The 23,610-nt window shown below is 42.8% G+C and overlaps 3 protein-coding genes across 5 annotated transcripts; 1 reads left to right on the top strand and 2 right to left on the bottom strand.

Moving 5' to 3' along the window:
* The first annotated feature begins 4,559 nt into the window (after positions 1-4,559).
* On the top strand, positions 4,560-17,869 carry LOC131883963 (TPR-containing protein DDB_G0280363-like). 3 transcript variants are annotated; one of them, XM_059231575.1, is made up of 8 exons: positions 4,560-5,255; positions 7,809-8,204; positions 10,041-10,178; positions 10,371-10,506; positions 12,820-13,374; positions 16,331-16,582; positions 17,373-17,591; positions 17,716-17,869. In XM_059231575.1, the coding sequence occupies exons 1-8, from the start codon at positions 5,058-5,060 to the stop codon at positions 17,799-17,801; spliced, it is 1,980 nt and encodes a 659-aa protein (XP_059087558.1). In that variant the 5' UTR covers positions 4,560-5,057; the 3' UTR covers positions 17,802-17,869. The 3 variants fall into 3 exon arrangements, with proteins under 3 accessions (XP_059087558.1, XP_059087559.1, XP_059087560.1); XM_059231576.1 differs by having other exon boundaries at positions 4,560-5,216; XM_059231577.1 differs by having other exon boundaries at positions 5,121-5,250.
* LOC131883964 (uncharacterized) lies at positions 17,849-19,301 on the bottom strand. The gene is made up of 3 exons (XM_059231578.1): positions 18,370-19,301; positions 18,224-18,298; positions 17,849-18,165 (listed from the first exon to the last, which is right to left on the bottom strand). The coding sequence occupies exons 1-3, from the start codon at positions 19,001-19,003 to the stop codon at positions 17,879-17,881; spliced, it is 996 nt and encodes a 331-aa protein (XP_059087561.1). The 5' UTR covers positions 19,004-19,301; the 3' UTR covers positions 17,849-17,878.
* A 1,614-nt stretch (positions 19,302-20,915) lies between these two features.
* Positions 20,916-23,602, bottom strand: LOC131883692 (negative elongation factor B-like). Its single transcript, XM_059231210.1, has 3 exons — positions 21,868-23,602; positions 21,626-21,802; positions 20,916-21,557 (listed from the first exon to the last, which is right to left on the bottom strand). The coding sequence occupies exons 1-3, from the start codon at positions 23,311-23,313 to the stop codon at positions 21,237-21,239; spliced, it is 1,944 nt and encodes a 647-aa protein (XP_059087193.1). The 5' UTR covers positions 23,314-23,602; the 3' UTR covers positions 20,916-21,236.
* Between the last annotated feature and the right edge of the window lie 8 nt (positions 23,603-23,610).

Raw genomic sequence — 23,610 nt, forward strand, 5'->3', positions numbered from 1 at the left:
ACTTGAACTAACGTCACTGAATATGTCAATAAAGATTGGCTTTTTTATAACAGGGGGTTGATGACAGAAAAGTATGATGAATTGAAATTCTTAGTTTTTACTCCCATCTCTGGTCAGAACCGATAAACTTTTGTACTTTTCTCTGTTCGGTATACTGAATCCGATTCACATGCGAGTACTATACAAATGTTAGTTTTAGCTAACTTGGACTTCGTTGAGGGGTTCAAGCACCTAAGAAAGGCGTTTCCAAATTAGTTTTTCGTGCAAGCAGCAACCGGATATTGAGAGTGTTTATATCGACATTGTTCCCATTTATTCCTTATCTAATTATCTTCTTTATTAGTTTACTCTTTGAAACAAATCTTAGCCTAAATGTATTTTTATTTTTGTTTGCCAGCTCTCTTCAAATCTGTTATGAATCGAATGTGCTTCTTTCTTTTTTGAGCTAGTGACTTCTTAACAGATCATTTTTGTGCCTTCGGACCGAGATTTTGGCCGTGGCGAACGACCTATTTTTCATATCCATGTGGTTCTAATGGGCTGTGCATACATTTGCAAATAGTTGGCGACTTTGGACTTGAGTTCACAATTAGGACGAATTTCTCCTTCAACTAATTCACTCACATAATGAGGGCGGAGGTGAATCTCTGTATCATTCTTGTCCTCAAAAGGTGCATTTGATCTCTTGAACTTTGAACGCATTCAAGCGCACATCGTACACACACAAAAAAGTATCTGCCTTCGGCCTACCACACTCTAGACCCGTTGAGCACGGGATATGCTTGAGAAACGTCTTGAAGAACCTTACACACATGAACATGGTATGTGCCGTATACAGAACTATACGTAGGTAGAGACTATACAAGCGCTACTTCTAGTACACAATGAACGATTCACTTCACTCCATCTATCCATTAAGGTTTTTTGTCTATGACGGGAATTTCGCAAATTTGTCATGGACCTGAAAGAATGGAAGGATAATGTAACCTTTGATTAGACTACGCTCAATTGCAATCAACATGAAAGGTTTTCTTATGGATCCAGAATGATATTGGCACTTTTTCCTTTGTCCTACCAAGGTTCCCGAATTGAATTTCCATAATATCTTACTCATAATGGAGTTTGACTAATCGGTCGGGGGATATTATAGCGGGGTGTGATGTCAAGAATATGCAGAAACATCTCAACTTGCCGCAAAGACCTGCCAATTGAGACTAATGGACATTTAGCAAGGCCTGTTCATCATGCGCCAAAAAGAGTACACAAGCCTGTCGCAACTACTTTATGCGCATTTCCTTGTTTGCGTGTTGGAGCGATATCGATAAGCGGGTTGTTGAGCACCTACTCATATCTAAACTTTTTTCTCACCCTCTTTTTTTACTCTAACTTTGTACGAAGTTCCGGGGGAAAGTTGGCCAAAATAAGAGCAATGAGCGAAGCTGTTTAAGCGGTTCATTTATCTAAGCATTCCTTCGCATGATTTGTGGGCGCCTTGAAAGTGAGCACTGAACAGTGAAATCTATCAGCATTGGGTCCACAGCCAGCCAGGCCTAGCTACTAATGGTTCAAAAGATTCACTCCCAATGCCATTGCTGAAATCATTGGCTTGGCTGGCGTGTAATCCGTGTACGTAGGTAGTAGGCCTTTGGCGACCGTAGTGTAGCCGAGACCAATCAGTACGTACTTCTCGTTTTCCAGCTCATAAAGCACCTCAAGGGTTGGTTGCCTCCCCTGTTTCGAAGGAAAACAATTATTCTGAGTGATGATGCTCAGCTCGACGCCCAACTTCTCATCTCTTGGCCTTCTCACGGTTGAACAGGCCAAGATAAATGAAATCCCCCCCTCTTCTTTTTGTTCGAATGTGGTACATACTCTACTGCATTGTCAATACACATAATAATGGTTTCGTATCACGCCTTTTCTGCATTTGTCTTGTTACTAAATCCAATTGGATGATCGATTGGAGTACTATTGAATTCCTGGCCTGTCTTGGCCTGTCCTTGCGAAATTACTTGGGAAAACACGTGTCCTCTGGCTCTTCCTGTTCTCGATTTCCTTTCCAAGGTATATCTGCACTAACTCCAATTTCAGTATGGCTCGATCAATGCACGAGAGGCACTTTAAAACCGTCGCACTTACATTTTAGTAGTAGCATTGACTGAGTGAGTGATTGACTGACTGGCTGACTGCACCTCTGGATTGATTTGATTTTACGCACGTACTGTGCATGTGGAAGGGCCCTTTTACTGCCGTTATTTGGAGAACGGATGATGATTGAATTAGAGCAAAAAAAATCAACCTCGAGCGAATCAGAGGAAGCAAACAAGATCATCGACCCTGACCCAATGATCCTCTTTCACTCCATTCACCCTTCAAATCCGAGAACTGACTCCGTGCACCTGATCAAGGAAAGACCCTAATCCTTTAGAAAAACACAATAGTCATCTTTAATCAATGCATTTCCAGGCTTTTTGCTGTTTTCAGAACGAGTTCAAGTTTTCAAAGGAATGAGTTTGCGAAATCTTGGGCATCTTCAGGGGTGCAGTTAACCACCAAGAACTCGTCTCCGACTATGAGTTTCTCAGGATAAAAGACTCCGTCAGTTTGAAATGTGACGTGACATTCCGTGATGAATTTTTTGAGGCTCGCACTTTTTTCGGGAAGGGGGGAGGCCATAGGGCACTGGTTAGGATCTAGGATCATTACTTGATCATACCCTACGTATTTCCCCGGGATTGAAAGAAACCACACCATTGGAGGTTAACAATCATGGATGGCACCTTCCCAAGTCATAAACCATCTAAAAATTCCCTTGTCATATTGCAGTAATTGATTCGGCAAAATTCTCTTCTTCTTCTTCTTCTTCTTCTGTTGGCGAAACAACTCCGAAAAAGCCCTCTTTGAAGTGCACCACTTCCAAAGTTGATTACGCTAATTTCGGCTCATTTTGGGTGGGAGCCTTTTTTGCATCGTGTGTATTTGCTGGTGTTGCGATGAAATGAGATGAAGAGCGATCCATAACAAAGACCACAGGTTGTTATGTGGCAACAAAACTAACAATAAGGTTATCACGCGGAGTGCACAAATGTCATATTAGGTCCATGAAGTGTTCTTGATTTAGCGGTGCTGCATGCTTCTTTGAGACTAATCTCGGAATAAATCTTCTGTGCATGGTGGAATGCATTCTCAAAGGAATTCCTCGTTTGGCATGTGAACTTTCAGTGGGATTGGCAGGGCTCTCTGCTCTACATAGAGTCATCTCTAGTTTCGCCCTGGAAAACATTTACTCATCTACTCAACGAAGTTAAGGCAAAATGACAAGCAATATTTTGGACGTAACGTGTTGTTTGTTGATATTTGATATTCGGAGCTGCCTTAATCAAGCCCAATTGGTGCTAATTTAGGGGTGCCTTCACGCTGCCTTTGTGTAGAAGTGAACGTGTTGCAATGATAGTTGATGTTACTGATATGATTGGCTCTAATGGGGATTCAACGAGGACGATCCATGTTTATCGCTGTGGCACCGATGCCTCGCTGAATTAATTGGTCTCTTGGGGAGTCACGTTCTGACATTTGCCACGACGACGTTGTCTACGTACGTACTCAACGAAGGTACATGATTGCCTGCCAGAGATTCGAATAATGCCGTATGTGTGCCGCTCAATTTATGATACCAATGGAGGATTTAACGCCGGGTCGACTGATAAATGAGAAGGATCATATTGCAGATAATTAAGAGCAAAGTTGTGGATGTACTGAACGTATCTGAATGATGAGGCATAGCCAAAGCAACTTAATGCTCCGCTCAACGACTTGCATCAACGGTGATGATGGCATTAATAAATGACTCTAAGGAATGACAATTAGAAGGGTCGCGGTTACCCGTAATAATTTGGCCGAGGTCATTAATGTCAAACGTTGCGCTCGACTTGGACCCCCCCCCCAAACTTGACTCTACCTCCGACATATCATGGACTTGATCGTGTCCAGGCACGTGTTTTCAGGAACATGTTGCCAAGTAGTTCCAACGCTGGAAAGTTCCTGTTTCGTTTTTGAAATAGTGGAGTCGAGAATGGGCTTTGTCTTTGTCATCAAACCTATGGTTTTCTCATGGATACCCTCTAAAAAAAGGTTGGTGGTAGACAAAGGGGCCCATTGCCCCACCTATCTTGAATTGTTTTTTTTTTCGAGGATTCTCCATGGATCACAAGTTGAACGTAGGTTGAATAAGTGGGCAAGATGTTATTACATCCTCGTTGATCCTCCCATAGGCAGCTCATGACACCCGTTATGGATATTCAAAGTTTTGCAGCAGGTGCTTTTGAAAACTCTCAAAACTTCATCTCCATCATATAGAATCAAGATCAAGAAGAACACACTGAGCTCCCGTCAGATACTAAACTCCATCCAAATACGAGCTCTGCAGAAGGTACGTTCTTACTGTGATAAAATGTACAGTTTTTCGAGTCTTTTGAAGGAAAAGCTTCCGTGCAGCATAGCATGTACGTGGATTACGAGTTCGGGTAAATGGACAGAATAAAAACACCTCAGTCTCATAAACAATTCAGGTAATTTGAGGCGTTCTACTAGAAGGTGGCTTCTTCGAACAGCCTCGGAGTTTTCGGGGCCTCGTTATTTAGTCCTTGTGGATCAACAACCCGGAAAGGAGGCTTAGATTGTGTTGACTGCTCGTGATCTTGTACGTTCTTTGATTGAGAGTGAAGTTCCTATATGCCTCGTTTACTCAGTTGCCTCTGTTGTACTCCGTCTTGTTGTTTATTCTGGAAATCCCACTTCAAGTCCAGCTCCCTGAACGATTTTGGATCCACCCACTCAGGTCCAACCAAGGCGAAAAGCTTAGGTCCCGAGCAATTCGATTTGTGTCTCGTCAGTGAAAGTAATGGTGGAACGATGAACAAGTTCGGAGATGATTATGCGGACAAAGAAATACCCTGGATAGACTCGGATCTCCATCCATACATCATCTTTGAGCGTCCGAAACAAATTATGAATGTGAAGAGATATTCCTTGGAGTATCTCATGAAGAGACAAATCCAATGAATCACAAAAGGCTCATATTTGGTGAACATCCGGTTACACTGCGTCCATACCCCAAAAGCTCTCGACTTCTTCATCTTCGTCTTTGCGTACAACTTCGGCCCTTTCCTTACGTGGTCGAATGTACGGCACAAGCATTCCCAGGCTTGGATCTACATGTGTGTATATTTGATTCCAATTCGCAGAGCCATGGTACGGTAATTTGAACCAATGAAGAAGAGCTCCGCGTACACACATCATCTCATTTCAAATGCGCGGCCATTCTATTCCCTAAGACTTGTACCTACGTTGTAAACGTATCTAAAATGGTCTCTTCTGTGTCCTCTAAATGATCAGGTCTTATTTTGAGCTCTTTGTCTATGGGAACAGGCTGCCATTCCATTCAAAGGACATGCATATCTTTTGGAGATGGGCTATTGAGTTTCTATAAATAATGCCTTGTTTTCAACAACTCCGAGAAAGAAAAGGTTGTAGTCGTGGTTAGTTGTCGAAATCATATTTTTTTATTTGAAAACGTGAGCGATTTTCAAATACAGAAAACTTTGAATACGTACAGTTCTTTTTCTATGGTCACTCGGATTGGCACTTTCTTGCTCCTTTTTCTGAAGTCGGTCTGTGGCTTTGTTTCTCGATTTAATGCCAGACTAGAATTGTCCCTATTGCCGTGCAACGTTAAGTTTGCCGAGTTTACGTTCAATAGTGTGCATGAAATACCACGTCATATCTTACAATATGACTGAGTAGGTGGTTTCTTGGCCTGACAACACATGCCACTTAAGACAGAAATTTGCTTGGAGTCTGGGAAAGTGAGTGCCATGAAGTTGGTGGTACTGAATGTAAATTGGCACATACAGTACAGACAGTTCTTTGGCGATTTCCTGCGTTGCTATTTGCCCAGCAGATAAATGATGTCGATGTATTCATTTTTCATGCACTCAAAACTTTCTCATGAGCCACCCAAATTGTAGGATTGCTTAATCGTTTTCATACTAAACATTTCATCTTCATCCGTCGTTCAAAAATGCAAGAGCCCTTCATCAACAACACGACAAGCTCAATCAACCAATGCCATCTATTGTAGGGTAAATTTACAACAATCTCGACAACTTTCCCAGTCACAAAAGAAACCAATCATCCTGAGATTAGTTTATTGACATTATAATACTGAATCTAGAAAAGGAAACGGACATTCCTGGCTCTATGAATTCTTGGGGACACTTGTGCATCCTTGTTACACGTAAGACTTTTGAGCTCTATGAATGAGACTTATCTTTATTATCCTATTCAAAGGCAAGAAGAACGAGATTTCTCAAGATTGGCTGGCAAAACTTTCAAACCAGGCGGGGCCCTATAAAAAGAAACTCGTTAACGAGAATTAGTCCATGATGATGTTTTGTGAAACTAAGGAAGCCGCTCATAACCGTTATAGCTTCCAAAAATGCGATGACTGCCACATAGAAACGCGGATGCAACATTTTCTCTCTCTGTCTCACTTGGCTCCTGATATTTTCAAGTCGAGTTTTTCAATTTCCTCTCAAGATGGCGATACATCAAACTTTGCCTATGAGTTACTAGAGCTTTGCTCGAAATTTTGATACTTAAAAGCAGAGATCATGGAAAGTACTTGGGGTGGCCTAATTAACATCAAAAGAGGGGTTACAATGAGTTGCTCAGTCAGTAACCAATATTTCTCTCTTGATATCTCTGCATGATCACTCACAATCAGAGTGGACCATTGTAAATGACAATCCAAATCCTTAGATTCAAAGAGAAGTCACCAATGTGAAGCACTGCTTTCAATATTCCTCAGGTGGCAAAAGTCACGCCATTAAAAACATACGGTTGTAAGGTGAACGTCCTTTGATGTTTTTTCTTCTTAAAACTGGAGGATTTGCGAAAACCATATTAGCCCTCCGCCACCTATGATTAGATTGTGTAACACTTTTCTCGACGGGTCTTCTCCGAGTGAGGATTCTTTCGTTCTTACCAAGTACATAGCCGTGTTATTTATTCAACTGGGAAGGAAAATGAGAGGTCCCTTTTTCCCATTCTCATCTATCATGTGTCGCTTTGATGGCGGTGGTTTATAGCCGAGAAAATTAGGTTTTGAGATGATTTACCTTGAACTTTGAATGGGGGTTCTTAAAGGTGCGATTATTGCTGCCAGGGACTCTTCTCGTTTGTTCCCGACCAGAACTGAGTAGGTCGCTGGAATTGTCGTTGATGACTTCAATTTGGGCGGGCTTTGGTGATGAGAAATGTCTCACATGGCTGGTTGTTGGACCAACGAGGAAACTCCTTCGCATAAGCGATCTCTGTCCTGCCAAATCACATTAAACCCTTCATCTTAATAGTCGGCAATGCCAATGAAAAATGAGGCAATATTGCTTGTAAATCGGTGGATGATCAGCGGCTTTTTTAGAATTAAGTGTTTAAGCTCGTTGTCAGAGGCCCTAGATTGCCCTTGGGGTGAATGCGCTTACATCATCTGAATATGGAATGCATCCTTTCACCCGAGGAATGGCAGATTTAGGTCGGTGGTGATGTCTAATCCTACGCAAGCCTGCAGAACATGGGCGGACGATGAATGGTTGGCTGGTTGATTGTTGGTAGGCGACTTTGCGAAATTCAAATTCATTCGCAAGTAGACTCGTCTCTAGCTTTCTGTGGAATCAAAGGGTTCCTTTAAGAGCCTTGAACTTTTAGCTGGATCGAAGTTTCTAAATGGATGATGCTTTATTTCATTTCAGGTGGCTCCCCATGATACTAACCAGGATGACGATGAGGGCCAAGAGCCAGAGGACGACGTGGAAGAACAAGAGGATGACCATGCTCATCGAACACATTCACTTCATCATCAACAACAACAACAACAACAGCAGCAACAACAACAACAACAACAGCATCCCCACCATTATCATCCCCACCACCAACAGCAACCAGAACACCATCACCAACCCCAACACCATATTGTCCACTTCAAAGAAGAGCCAGCCAATGTTCAGAGGAAAGGTCTCCTTTGGCAACAACGAGATAAGCTCTTCTCCCGATGGAAGGAGCGCTATTTCATTTTAACCAAGGACTACTTTCATTGCTTCAAGAAAGGTTCATCAAGAATGACCGAGATGGGAGGATTCATTTTCAAGGTATGTCGTCTCATTAGTGCCACCATGTGCTCCAATTATGATGCATTCTAGACCAGATAGTCTCCAATAATGCATTCAAGCAGAGGTTCACAAAGCCCATAGCTATCTTGTAATGTCAATCAAGCCAAAAGGTCTGTATCAAAAACGTAAGAAGCACATAGCCAAAATTACTCATGAAGGAAGTTCCAAGCATAACATGGACCGATGCAGTCGTCCCCTGGCCATATTTTGAGTGATTCATTGTACACCCTGGCCCATCAGGACTATCAAGAACCTTCAGGAACCTTCAGGTGCATCATATGTTTGAATGGTATCAAGGATTAGAATTACATAGAAGGCGATTTTCATAAAATCGCCATAAATTTCATTTGAATGGCTGCTTCTGGTTGGTTCACAAGCTTGTGTAATTGAATCAATGTGTTGGTAGGGCCAAAACTAATGGTATCCACTAAGTGTGTAATTGTGGGTAACAAATTGAGCTGCCGATGCGTTCAAGTACTACTAAATGCAAAGGATCTAATTTTAGATCTTGAAGAGTGTCCATGCCAGGAATTCTCAATGCTACCTCATTGAACGGCAATGTTACGAGTTTAATTGCTCCCTTCCTACGCCAAAAAAAAACCGAACATCATGTTTTGATTAGGAGCCACCGTCGAAGGAATGCGATATTAGACCAAGGAGAAATATAGCCTCACAGGTGGTAGTCAGACCACATTGCTGTGGCCTATGAGCACATGGATCCAAATCATCAAGCAACCTTTGACTTGGTGCGATACAAGTGCCGTGCTAGCGCTTGACTCTTGACTCTTGGCTGTACGTGGATGTAATGAACTTGCTGACAGATCCATTCCCATGACAATGGAGTCTTCCGCGACGAGAAAAGAGCGACGACATTTCATTAAGTCGTCCGACAGGATTGAGTAATGGCAACGGCGTTTTGGCTTGAAGTTGTGATCATTGCAATGATATCTAATTCCCAAGCCGCAATTATTTGGCCAATAAATGTGATGTCTTCGTAATTGGTTGGAAGTCCGCCATCCCCCATGATTCCAGAAGTGCTCCCGCTGTTTGAATTCAATTGCCTTCACGTACCCAAAACAATCGCCAGTAAGGCTAAGTTGTGAGAAACGACCATGCTCTAAGAGTACGTATGCCCCAGTGCTACTTCTGTTCTTCCAGTTATTTTCGTGTTTTCTGGCACCATCCTTCTTCATTTGGCAAGTCTCATTGGCCACTTAACCTTATCGTGAATGTCAATTCAAGTCTCTCTGAAACACTTCAAGTCAATGAAGTTGGCCAGTCCGTCTTGATCTATGAAGTCAAGATCAATTGGGAATGCATAGCTTACGGGAACTTTTGGCAGGTCCCCTCATTTAGACCTCTAGTGAGCCACCGAATCGGGAATGATGATGTCAGATGTGACTTATGGGCGAGTAGATTGGTTTAGATGCAGTGCCACCACTCAAACCTCAAGTAGTTTAAATCTGTCAGGAGTTGTGGTGAAATACACCCACTCTGTACAATATTTATTCACTTGGCTCCGTTGGGCCGACCTCAGAACCAGGGACAAAATTGACCGATACCTGGCCATGAATTCAAGACATCCGAGGAAGCATTGAAAGTGGTCAATCCCTGGGAATGCCCTTTCACAGACACTGCGGCTTCAATCGGATGTTTAGATACAACTTGCTCACTCTTCCATTGATTTTTACGAGAAGTCTCTCAGGCCTGAGTTCGACATGACATGATGCTCTTTGTTTGTGTTTTGTTTCTAATTCTCCGGCTGTTTTCGAGACTGAAGCTGATCTCCTGGTTTTTCATTTCATTTCATTTCAGCTCAAACTGCTTGATATCGACAGCGTGGATTTACTAGACAAACGCGGGTACTTGACCATTTGCATCTCGCTCCTCAAGGAGGGCAAGATATATTTGCGACGACCGGAAGGAATCAAGGAATGGTACACGACCCTTCAGGTGAATGAGCTCTTTGATGGTTAGGTTGTTTGCATTTTTAAATCGTACCCTCTTGTGAATTTGCAAGCCATTTAATGGCCACTCAAACTCAATTCAAACCAGCATCTTCATGTTTCGGGCATTGCCATTACACCGAAAATATCCCCTCCGCCAACTTGTTCTCATATAGTTATCATCTCTGGCCTCTTTCAGACCCACATCTACGACTGTAAGCGGAAACGCAAGTTTTGGGTGGACTCTTCTCGACAAATCACGGATTCCACCGGAATTGAACAATGGCTCTTGTCCAGGCAAAAAGTGGGAGGCACGACAAACAACACACCCTCAGGTAGGAAGAATAGAAGAGCGAACCTACTTGATCCGATTAGTACAGGGCGCTTAAATGCACACACCATACCATACACGTACTACCTTCTGAATGAGTGTGCGGTATGTAGCAACCAAAGAGCTAAGCAGAAAGCTAGTAAATCAGAAGAAAAAAATCGTGCAATCGAGGTCGAGTGGGTTCGCAAAAACTGTTGTTTTTTTGCAGCAATTTGTCAGAACACATGCCTTAGTTTACTCGAAAACGAGGCCCAATGTGACATCTTAACCTCCTGAACTCCGGTGTTCTTCTTGCTTTGACAAATGATTGCCACAGTTCTTGATCACATTTTTCGTCGGGTTCAAGAATGAATTGCAGTTGAAGATTGAAAATTCACGGCCAACCATCTAATGACATCCCAAAGCCCTTAAAGTTGGGCAAGACCCATGCCGGAAAGGTGGATCATTGAGAAATGGTTCAAATGATGGTTTTTACCGAGATTCGACTCCGAGATAACTGTATTCTAACATGCGAACTTGGCTGGCACTCGCCCACGACCCAGATGATGATGATGATGATGATGAGGTGATAAAATCACGTGTGCCTCGACGATTTTAACTGATTGTAATTAGGTTTGTAGTCGAGTTATTACTAAGCTGCTCAAAAAGATCCAATTCAAGTTATGAAAATGGCAAATACCAATGGAAAAACTAAGGGACACAAATGCAAACGAACCTTGAGAATGGGTGCAAACCTTCCTAAAAGAGGTATGCATTGTATTGAATGAACATAGAAGGGGTTCATGTTTTACTTTAAGTGAGACATGTGGCGAAATCTCAAGGGGCTGAACTGCACTAGTACATTAGCAAATGAATCCTTTTACGTGCCGAGAGCAAAACATGTTTTTTGGAAAAGAAAAAAGATCTAGATTTGCATGCTTTGGATAGCACTATTTATTCCGCCTTCACTTTGTGCACAACCTTCATTATAGATTCTAGAGCTAAGGTGGCTTTGGAATCCACGAATGCACGACTTGTAACCAGGTTTCGAAAAATCATCTCCCCCCCCCCGTTCCTTTCCTTCCCTTCCCTGGTCCCCAAATCTGACAATTTATGGTGCCTAATTGGATCTTTCGCCGTCTTGGACCCCAATAGTGTTTTTCCATGTTTTGAAAATTCAGTTTTGGCCGCTGTCCTCTGAAACATTGAAGCTTTTTTAGTAGCCCCCCAAAAAGATATTTCTTTCGGATTTTCCACCTTGAGACTTGAACAGATTTGCCGGGTCGGCAAATGAAAGGACATCTCCATTTGAGTGATTTGATCCGGTTTTTAGCGTAATTATCTTGAAATTAAGGCCAGCTCCGTCATTTTCCCATGGCCTTGGTGCATCATTTATTCTCTAGCCACTCAGCCAGCCAGCCAGCCAACCCTGTAAATAAAGCACGGCTGAAAAGCGCACAGCGAGAAATGGAAGAGCGGTTCTTCATTTTCTTTCAAGAAGCCCGGCCAAGTTCAGAGTGCAGAATCTAACGGAAACCAGGCAAGCACCATATCATGCCAAATGTCTCTTGAGTCTGAAAGTAGTAAAGCAATCGAATCGTAAGGATCGATAAAAAGAACTTGAAAGCTGCGCGTTTCAAGCCATAAATGGTTCGTGAATGAGTATGTGTGTGTGTGTATGTGTGTGTGTGTGTGCGTGTGCGCGTTCGTTTCCCATTTGACGCAACTTCCGATTAATTCGCACATTTTTTGTCGTCATTCTGGCTCATAGTTCCATAAACCACGGAGCTAAGCCGGAGAATGAAATTTCCAGCGCACATATTCTGGTGGTCGTACTACGCGTTATCCCACTGTACAAGAACGTGCACTGTCGAGGCATGGCCAAAGATTTGTTTTCGGGCTGCGGCGACCTTCAAATTAACGATTTAGGCAATAAAATCTGAGGGGAGTACAATAGTGCTAATATGGGATTTTTCTCAGCTTATCATCAAGCTCCTAATACGGTTACTTCCATTTCGATTGATCACATGAATCTCACCAAGAGGAAGCGTAAATATTTCAGAGCGGAGTGCGCATAACCGAACAGATATGTAGGTATTTGGCGATTGGCTTAGGGTATCATGCTTGCACACGATGTCATTAAAACATGGAAATAATGAAGAAAAGTATTGAAACATTGGAAAGAACATTGCAAATGCCTTGTCAATGGCGCACATGCCTCTTTGTTTTGTGCATTTAGATTGGCTCTCAAGCAAAATTCCGCATGTGATTCAGTAATTCTTTAGATATATTGAAAGACTGGCGCTTGGCACTTTCACCGTACTCTGTGTATTTCCAGGTAATCAATTTGGGTACTCCGCCTCGAATCCCAATATCATGGACTCATCCTCGTCTGGGTTGTCCTCGGCACATTCTGGAACCACAGCCCCTAATTCGAGGCACACCTCGGTGGAAAGGCCCAATAACATCTCGAACGGTGCTCGACATCCCTTCACCATTTCGCGTAGTCAAATCCTGGACAAAAACAACAATGAGAACATGGATCATCTGAATGATTTTGACCGTCGTGGCTTCGGGGATGGACTTGAAGCGAAGAAAAGAGACCCCGGCGATTTCATGACTGCCAGACGAGAGCGAATCATGAAGGACGAGAAGTTGTCTAAAACTAGTCACGAGATGGCGCACAACGCGTCCGATCCACCATCGATGTTATCTGCTTACTCCTCTGGTCCAAGATCCATAGATAATACTAAAGTCAAATTGACGACCTCGATCAGCAAAAGTAATGGGTTGTCCCAATCCCCACAATTGCAAATTCACTCCCCAAAGTCCCAACAACCCATTCAGCCTCCGCCCCAACCACAACCACCTCGGGGAATCAACAGAATGCTATGTAAGTGCAAAAATGTATTGGATTGAATTTTCAGCTCCTATATTGGTGGCAGTGCCGAAAGGTCTAATGTAGTACGAAGTACATGCTACATGTTGACTGGCTTGAGCTTTTTTTCCTAAGGCAAGGAGGGGAAAGGTTTTTTGATCAAATGATTAGTTGGAACTGAACAAGTTCCATGGAAAATGGAAAGAAGGACCTAATAATAATGAAAACACTCTTTTGAAAATGTTTCTCGAGTTGAAACCTGCAAGTTTTAACAAATAATGGAGGAGGCGGAAAGTCAAATGATGAGTGCTTTTTTACAACAAATACCATTAGGATGGAATTAAAAACTAACTAGGGAAAATTGTGCTTCACAAAACAACGAGGAGGGAAACGTTTTAGTACATAGATAATGAGCTATAATTAGGACTAGGCGAATGAACTTCAAATTTTGAACTAGATCTGAACTATTTCTAGTACCTTTTGGTATAAAAACTGTTTTCCATACTTTTTGATCAAATGAGCACCTCCCTGGAACTTTAAAGGGACGATAGATTGGCTGCCTATGCTGGCCGGGTGAGGTTAAATCCTCCAAACTTAAGTATTAAACAAACTGAAACATTCATCTCCACAATACGAAAATCACCTCGGTGTAGTTGAAGTGGTTTGAAAGTCCTCTAAAATTAAACACGAGCAAATAAACCGAAAGAAACTCTTTTCAAACACTTTGACGGCTTTTCAAATAACTTTTAAAAAACTGGTTTTGTTTTTCAGCCAACTATTTTCGTAGATGTAGTCATAATGGTCCAAAGTTAACCCAAAACAAGAAATTAATATTGGCATGTCAAGAACTTATTTTGTCATGAGAAACTTTACCACACTTTGCCATAACGAATAAGAGATTTCCAACATTTCAAAGATAGCTGCAAGCTAACTTTTTTACAATACAGAATAAATGATTTAGAAGTGTTTGTTTGTGACTGCTCAACGAAAACATTCTTGGTAAAGCTTACGTAGATGTCAGCTGGGAAGCGTAATGAAGTCAAGAATAGTTTCAAACATTTCCCAATTGAATCCTCCTAATCATACATTGTTATTTGAAATGTAGAAAAGTTGAAGAGGGGCCAAACAGAGCTCAACCAAATTGGCTCCTATTTTGAGGTCGCTAGCTTCTGTGCCAATGTATAATTGAACAGAGCTCTTGGACAACGAACCGTGCTTTGAATCATCTGAAGGGGCTGGAAAGATAGGTTACTTATGAAAAATGAACTTTCATTTTCTTCGGCCATTTTGGGCCGGATTAGATTCCAAACTTTTTACATAACATCACCTCAAGCCGAAAAACTTCCGTATAGATCACAGCAGTTTTGGTCATCCATTTTTGGAACAATATGGTCCAGAAGAAATGGTTTTTTTTTACAGTTTTTCTAGCAAACGAGTTTCTTGAACATCTGATATTGATGTATCATCCGATGCAAATCCGATGCAAGACGCCGCCATGTTTCAAAATTGTATGAACCTTTATAGACTAAGCAAACGGATAAGGCGGATAAGCATCGCCCAGAAGCTCTTTGATCTTATTGGCGTTCTTCCCCGCCTCTGAGAGGTTGACGGCATAATTAATCTGAACTTGAGACAGGTGGCGTCAACATGCTAGGGCAAAATAGGAATTGTTGAATCATGGTCAGGGGAGCACAAATTTTCAATTTGCCAAAAGGTGCTTAAAACTTGTCCTGCAATATTTGTATTTTACCAAGCCTAAGGAGTTACAACAATAGTTGATAGCATCACAAAGGGAATGCAGTTTGATTTGGGAAGCAACTTGTACCTACCTCTTGTGAACTATCCCGGTTTTTTTTGGTTTGGTGTTTCATGAGCTTTTCTAACCACTAGAGGAATAATCCGCAGTTCTATTAAAATGAAAGTTTATATTTCGTCTCTTCTTAATCGTTATCTTGATATGATATTTGGTCTACCAACGAATTTGAGTTGGCAGACCTGGCTGGCATATTCAAGCAAAATTTGGAAACGAATAGCTACTTTTTGATGATACATGTTTATTGCTTACCTTTTTGTTTCTTATGTGGGCCGAAAATAACTCCCATGAAACGAGCTACTGTGAGGAAACCTGAATCATTTTTTCCGACCCAGGACAAATTACAAAATGAATGAATGAATGCTTTTGCTCTTGCACTTCTAAAATAACATGGGAATTTTCGGCTAGGTTAATAAAAAATATAAAGACCATTGGTTGGCGATTGCGTGCTACTGGCCCACGACAATCATTGATTTCCCCTCAAACTATCACCCCCTCCAAATTGCGTCCATTCTTAGTGATTGAATCATCATGACGGATTGGTCGCTGTCCTTAAATTGGATTGGCTGAACGAAATGAGAATTGTCATCAACAAAAAAGTGACGATGTTGAGCATAGTGGAGCATCCACAAAATTTGACTCCTTGTGTCGAGGGAACAATGAAAAACCTCTAATAGACTGGTCTTGTGTTGCAATTTGTTGAAGATACACATGACCCCTCAAAATCCTGTGAACCACGGGATCTTGTTATTACTGAATTGGTAGGTAGCAAGCCCGTCTTTTAGATAGTGTCCTCCAAATTCAATTGTCATCGATTCAAGTTGTGAAGAGTTGGAACCAGTTTTCTGAGTGATGAATCCCTGGGAATTTGGATTTTTATTGGTTACTGCGAGATATGTTGTCACCTTCTTGGTTTTATCTCTCTGACAGGTTTGCATGGTCATTACTTGGATCAAGGTTCAGATTGGTAGGGCAATACGTACCTACGTACATGCAAGTGGAAATGTGGCAAGACGACATTCAAATCTGGCCTTGAAAAATGAATAAACTATACTACTCATTTCGTTTCATCAATGACTAGAATAGGAACAAGCAATGCCCTCAACTTCGAACCCTGAAAAATAATTCGCACACTAACATTTATCTGGGCACTTTCAGTGGTGAATGAACTGATTCTCAAGGAGCAACTCGTCGGCGAGGATTCGTGTTCGAAATCCGGAGGAGGCACAACGGATGAGTGTTCATCATCGGACATGGATATGAGTACGACAACCACCACTAAATCATCCTCGCCTCGGTCTACCATGCAAATCGTGGCGAGCATGTCTCCACCCAACAAGTCCATTTTGAGAATCAAGAAGGTGTCCGACGATTCTGGTCATGATTCTGGGCATAACTCCATGCATACGAGTGAGTAGGCGGGCATTTCGATTTCGAACGTCCCTTTGATACTGGTTGGCCAAAGATGATGATGACAATGGTCAGGATCATGAGGACAATGATCAACTATCTTCCCTTCTTTTCCAAGATTGTGAGACCAAGTATTTTTGACTACATTCCGCTCTCAGCCATTGGCTTGAGGTGCTCGTTGACAAAGGTGTTTAAGTAATTGGTTGAGAACCATTAGTGGGTATTGGTAGGTAGTTGCCCACAAGGACCGAACTAGTTGAGAGCTTGGTGGTACACATATGTCACACAATGACTTCGAGGGAAAAACGTTATCTGTGTTAAAGTAGCCAAAACTCTCGACGCACGCATGATTTTCGGTTTCAGGAAGTTCATTTTATGTTGCTTTGTGGTAATGTGAAACAATTCAATCAGTTATGCAGTAAATAGATAAATTGAAGCACTTTCGGTGGAATCTCTAATCCACATGGGAAACTGTGATCCCAATAGTTGACAAAACGGTGCAAAAAATTTACACCAAAGCATATACATCATGTTCAAACGATACCACGTGACAATGCCTAGCAAAAAATACGATTGCTGTTGTTATGAAATATCAACCAGTCATTTTGACCATTAGGTTTGGGAAATTAAGTTGTGAGTTTAGAAACCAACAAGCTGATTTACCCACGTCCTAGTCTTAAAAGCAACACCACCAATACATATAAAGTCAAGTGCCTTTCTTATCCCCAATGTTCTACGTCACGCTTCAAAATATGGTTTGTGCTCTTTTAATGATGGACTTTCCCTTTAGATTCTTCTGACTCGAATTCCGACGGTGGCACGCCCGAGGATCACTCAGCCAGTCCTCCAAGCATGAAAAATGGAGGCACCACCAGTGTGGTAACCATTAATGGAACATCCGTCAAGCAACCTTACACTAGCTTGGAAGATTCCCTTATCTTGTCCAGTGATATTTCTTCCACTCCAGCCGAACTGCGGGCTTCCAAATCGAATTTTATTCGATTCAGAGGTAATAACTGGTTACCAATAGCAAACAACTAACTACAATGACCTTTTTCATCATCATGGCTTCCCTCTTGAGAACTGTCTTAGACAAAAAACATGCATTTATTATGGCTTTGGTTTCATTTCAGATAAATCCTGCATTGCCACAAGTTCATTGAGAAATCCACTGTATCGAAAGACCTACTCGTTGGGTCAAGTCATAACCGATCTGTAATCTCAATTGAGTATCCTTGTTGTTTGAGCGTAACGTGAGGCATGAAATACATAGATTTATCAAATCGATTTACTCTGTTAATGCTTGTTCTCGATAACAATCAGGGTTGCTCGTGAGAGTCTATGATTGAGCCAGAATTTCGACTTCATCCAATTCATAGTATCTTTTTTGAGCTGAAGGTAGCCGGTGTGGATCTTGTCATCTACCATGATATACGTCAAAGGGATAACCAGGCCTAATACGAAATGGTAGAAAAATTGGGAGACACATAATAGTCTGGATCGAGCCCCCGAGTTGAGCGTCGCGTCCCATGGAACATGAGAGAAATACATCTCGGGAACAAGCGCTAACAAGATCAAAGGAACTGAAAAGAACATCTTGCTGAAATACTAACAAGTAATACCAATTTAGGATAACTTTACCTTGAACCATCTTCAGATTAAGTAAATCCGCGAAAGTTCTTTTGGGTGGAACGTAATTGCTCAAACCTTGCACTTCTAGAAAAACGGAACAAGTGAAATCATCCCATTCGACAATATATATAGAGAGAGAGACAGATAATACTCACCGTTTCGATTCTTCAAGCATTTTCTACTTTTCATTTTCGTAACAAATGAGGCTGTAACCATAATGCACAAAGAATAAATGATCAAATGTGTTAATAACCGGTCAACTGTGTTTGGTCTCTTATTTGGCTCGGTTCCGGTGCACAAAAAGAATCTCAGATTTTGATGGTCCTCTAGCAGCCACGTTAACGCGCATAAATGAAGGGCTATTAGCGCGTTCCAAACATGAACAAATTGCAAAGCAAATTGATCATTGAGGTATCCCACATTAGACCAGACCGTGCAATAAAGGATCCGCAACAAGTGGCCTTCCCCTGCCAAAAGATAGGTCAGTAGGAATCGGGAGTACTTCCAATGAACGGCCAATGTGCAAATGGAAGTGGGAAGAGGTCCGTATAATTGACGAATGATATCGATCCAAATGGGACACACGTTGTGACACACATTGAGGGTCAAAATGCCTACTTGCAATTGCCGAACAAGTGTGGAATATTGGTCATCTTTGATGCCCTCGATCACAGCAAGATTAAAGAATGTGCCTATTGTGACACTTGGTAGCCACAGGCAGGCCGATATGAAACGATTCAGCCCATCGTCAAAAATTGGGGAGAAGAAATCCTCACTCTCCACTGGCATTCTTCTCTCAACACTCTTCGTTGGACTACTTACATGCTGTTCATCGTAATTTGAATCCCTCGATCCACTTTCGCGCTTGAGAGATTCACGTAGAGGGACAAATTGAAGAGAGCAACGGCAATTTCCCGTTCTTGATGAACAACCTCAATCCAAAAAATCCGATGCTCTCTCTCTCCCTTAGTTAACGTCCCCACTAGCTTGCAGTAGGGCCAGATTTGACGTTTTTACTATTAACAAGTTTATTTGGACCATGGAGCTTCCACGAAAGCTTCCAATCTTTTTGCCATGTAGTTCATAAAATGATCATGAATTATATTGAGAGTACTTCTTGACATTTGTATAAATGAAACGCATGGATTGAAATAACTGACACAGGATTTCTCCCCCTCACGTCAAGACACTTCCTACCATTGACCTATTTGGGATTCAAGAATCGTACGTTGCATATTAATCCCCTTAATGAGGATCTATCATTTGATATCTACTTTAACTTTTATACTTTTATTTATGATTGTTCATGCACGTACGTATTTACGTATTTTTCATATCCTCAATCAATCAAATGACCTAGAATCGCATTAAAGCTATATATAGTAGATAATGTACGAGCTATCACATCAATCGCCAGTCAATTTAACCGAAACCGTCTCACATCAATAAAGTTCCATGGGAGGAGATTTCCTGAAGCGGTATCCCGTTGCACTTCCCCAAAGACTTCAGCTCCCCGGAACACAGAGCCCTGACGATTGATCCTCAAATTTTTTTTTGATCTTGGGGGGAAATTACTTGAATTATCATTTAAAGTACAAGTTGTCGTTTCTTCGAAAAATAATTAAGTTACATGCATTTGGAAGCAAAGTAGAGACGAAAAAAGAAGTACACCAAGAATCATATCTAATCTTCTTTACAGATGGCATTCTAGAAGCATCCAAAGAGCGGTAATGACTCCGGATCCAAGTAGCAACTGTCTGATGATGTCAGCACCAATTTTGGGAGGTCACTAGGCTACTTTTCACTACAGTAGAGGTGCTAAAAACCAAGATACTACGCGCAATATCAGACAAAAAAAACTTTCTAAGGTTTCAAAAAGTTTTTTTTCAGGTTTCCCAACTCAGGGATATTCCCACTTCGCCGTTACAACCAATGTGCGACATTGATTATTACCTCACCCTCGGGAATAATCCCAGGTTCGCCCATTTAACCAGTTAAGGCAGCAGTTAAGGCATCAATTTATGCTGTGATTTAAATACTGCAAAGAAGTTTGGACTCGGCTAGCCTGGGGTTCGAACCAGGATTCGCAGATTGGTAAGCAGATCCATGCCCCTCCAATAGGGCATGTTTAGTGCAAGATATTCAAGAAAAATGTAGTGCAGCAAGACTGATATTGAGCATTTTGAGGGAGACGAACATTACAGCCAATGAGATTTATGGATAAAGAAACTTATTGCAGCTCTTGCTAACGTCTGCTTGAAGGATGATGCATATAAAAATGCCTCATTGGGATGAAAACTTGACGACAGACGTTCTAGGGATGAAGAGTCTCGGAGCAAACGAGCCAAAGGAAACAACATAGTTCTAGCATGTGACGGCACCCGATTTTTAATTATATATCTAATAAGCCAATCTCACTCACAATCTTTGTTTTTGGGTGCTTGGGTCGAATCGAAGCCAGCCATCACATCGTATAAATTTTGCAATAGGCAGTGTCATGTCCGGTACCTGATTGGTTCTCCGTCTGTGGGGGTGGATTTAAATTCTAAAATTTCCTTTGGAAAGGGTTAGGGAGGAGTATCCAAGTGGCGACCTATCCGCATCCACGCCATCAAGGGGAGAAGATGCTTACCTTGAAAACGCAGCCTGTTGGACAACACGGCTACTTCAGCTCTTTAAATCATATGAGATAAAATTGGCGTCATTTATAGGTAAAACACTCGAACCACTTTTATTTGCCAGCTAGTAAAGGCCACTTCATGACTACTAATGTCAAGGGAAATGTTCATGAGTAATGAATGATACTGTTTGTTCATCACTGAATGCTGGTCTAGTCGCCCTCATGCACGGATATCATTTGCGCAGAGTTCTCTTAGAAAAGAGACTGAGCTCGCGTCTCAGAAGTTCAATCTAAGTAATTTGTACCATGAAAAGAATCCATCATAACCAAAATAGAAAAAAGAAATTTCACTGCATTCTGGCTACAAGCTGCTTCAACTTGGGATCGAAGGCCGGATGAGAGTTAGACGTTCTCCAGAACTTGATCGGCCTTTCCCTCCTCATTGGCTCGGCTAGAAGCCAAAGCCTTTAGATGTGCATCAATTCTTTCTTTCAGGGCTGAATACTCTTGAGTCATGGGATCCTTCGTCGCCTCAGGGGTTCCATATGCTGCGGGTTCGGTTAACTTCATGATATTTTCAAGCCTAGTGCCATTCACTTTGGTGTACACGAACCAAAGAAGTCTCATGAGATGTCGAACAAAGTTGTCATGGTTAATCGATGTGAAAAAGAACTCATCAAAAACACATGTACAAAAATCTTGAGCGTCAAAATCATCTCTCATCTGCAATAGGTAAAATGAAGATTGTGAGCTTTATTATAAAGTTCCAATCAATAGCCTAATTTACTCACCAGGATGAGGTTGGTCACCAAGCTATGCATAAATGTGTCTTCGTAAGGATGCATATGAACAACGTTGGCCAAGAATCCTAAAACTCGTTTCAGGCCCGTGGCATCTTTGGCACGAGCTGTTTGCAAAGTGTAATGCATAGCTAAGGTCGTGGCCACCAGGGAACTGCCAATGAAGTTCTGGGAACAAACATTAAGAATGTCATTCATAGCAGTGGACAAGTCAGGATTTTGAAAACAATTACCTGATACGACTCTGGGGGAGGGCCCGAATGTTCAATAACAATTTGAGCTGTGGCTCGGTCCTCAAGTGGTAGCTTATTATTCTGAGCCCGCACTTGATCGTCCACGATGAGTGACATGAGCGCAGGAATGAACTTGGTCACCAACTTCGGATCCAACTTGGGCTCGGCAAATTCTTGAGTCTCGATCATTTCCCAGGCCGACAGGCCCAAGAACAGCATTCGAAGAAGGAGGTGGAGGATGGTGTTATCACGCGGCATACCCTCACGCTCGACCTGATGGTTTAAAATCTTGAGAGCCGAGGCGGCCAAGAAGTGAATGGCGAACGGGTCACATAAGGTCATAGACAGGTCACCCAAGACTTGTTCCTGTCCACGGCGAATGGCGTCCAGGATGCCCTGAAGCTCGCGCGACTTCTTGACGTCCACGTTCCGTTCTCGGATGCAGGCGTCGAGACACCAGGTAAAGTTATGGCACGGATCCACGGACACGATATCCTGGACTTCGAGGTCGTGAAGCGCCATCAAAAGTTCGGCGCGTAACGTACAATAATGCACGTTCCGCGTACGGAGGAAGAGGGTGCGCAAGAATTGAAGCGTCATGTCGTAGAGCTTGACATTGTTGCCAATCATATCGGCCAATCGCTGAATCACCTCGAGTTGGCGGCGGGCCTTAGGCGAGAGGGCGAAGAAGGCATTGGGCGCCTCGTGGCGATAAAGGAGAGCTTCTTTGTCGCGAATGTAATTACTTAGATGAGGCGAAACTTCGTCGCCAAACAGGGACTGATTGTCGCGCCAAAGATGGCGCTTAATCACGATATCGCAGTCTTCGTAGAGCTCTTTGTCACGGACCAGGACCTTGAGATATCGATCCTCGATAAAGCTCATCTGCTTCAAAACGCTCATGACCACGGGTCGCAAGGACTTGATCTTGATGACGGGAAACGACTTGACCAAGAGCTCTTTGAGTTTCCGTTCTCGCTCTTTGGCACTGATGCCGGATTGAGCCGTGGGGCCCGTGATTTGTTGAATAAGCCGCTCGCGAAGATCCTCCAACACGGAGTTGTGAAAGTCCAAGCGTTTGATCCCGTGGAGGTCCAGCATGGGCAGCATGGGTCGCAGCGAGGGCAACAGGATGCCGTTTTCGATCTGGAAGTCCTCGATGGCCTTGAGCGGGTCGGTGCACGAAGTCAGGGCTTCCTTCAGATAGTCGCGCCCTGGAATCCCAATCTCCTCCAAGCCGAAACCCGACGACGAGCCCGATGACGAAACCACCGCAGAGCCACCCGCCACGCCACCCGTGAGCCCACCTGGGGTGGTCCCGCCACTCGTCAAGCCGGACAAGCCCGACAAGCCCGACGACGAAGCGGGCAGGGCCACGGCGGAAGCCGAGGTGGTATGTGGGCCGGCGGTTGAGGCCGAGGCCAAGGGATGGGTGGCGCTGGCCATGGTGGGCTCCAGCACCTCGGCCGGGATGAGTGTACGCCTGGGTCAAGGCCTGGCTTTCTGGCTTTCCGGGTCCCCAAAAGGACGGGTCCGCCAAGCAATTGAGCACTTGTCCAACTCACAGAGCTCTCCTTGGCCCGATCAATGGAATTGTTGCTTTGGTGTCTTCAATGCCTCAATTAAGCCCTCCAGCCAGCCATCTTGATCGAATGGACTTGGTTGGACATTCAAGACCCAAGACTCGCAGCTCATTCACGACAACTGCCTTGATATCACTGGCTGGCTGGCTGGCTGGCTGGC

Source organism: Tigriopus californicus, chromosome 7 (genome assembly GCF_007210705.1).
Source record: "Tigriopus californicus strain San Diego chromosome 7, Tcal_SD_v2.1, whole genome shotgun sequence".
NCBI lineage: Eukaryota > Metazoa > Arthropoda > Copepoda > Harpacticoida > Harpacticidae > Tigriopus > Tigriopus californicus.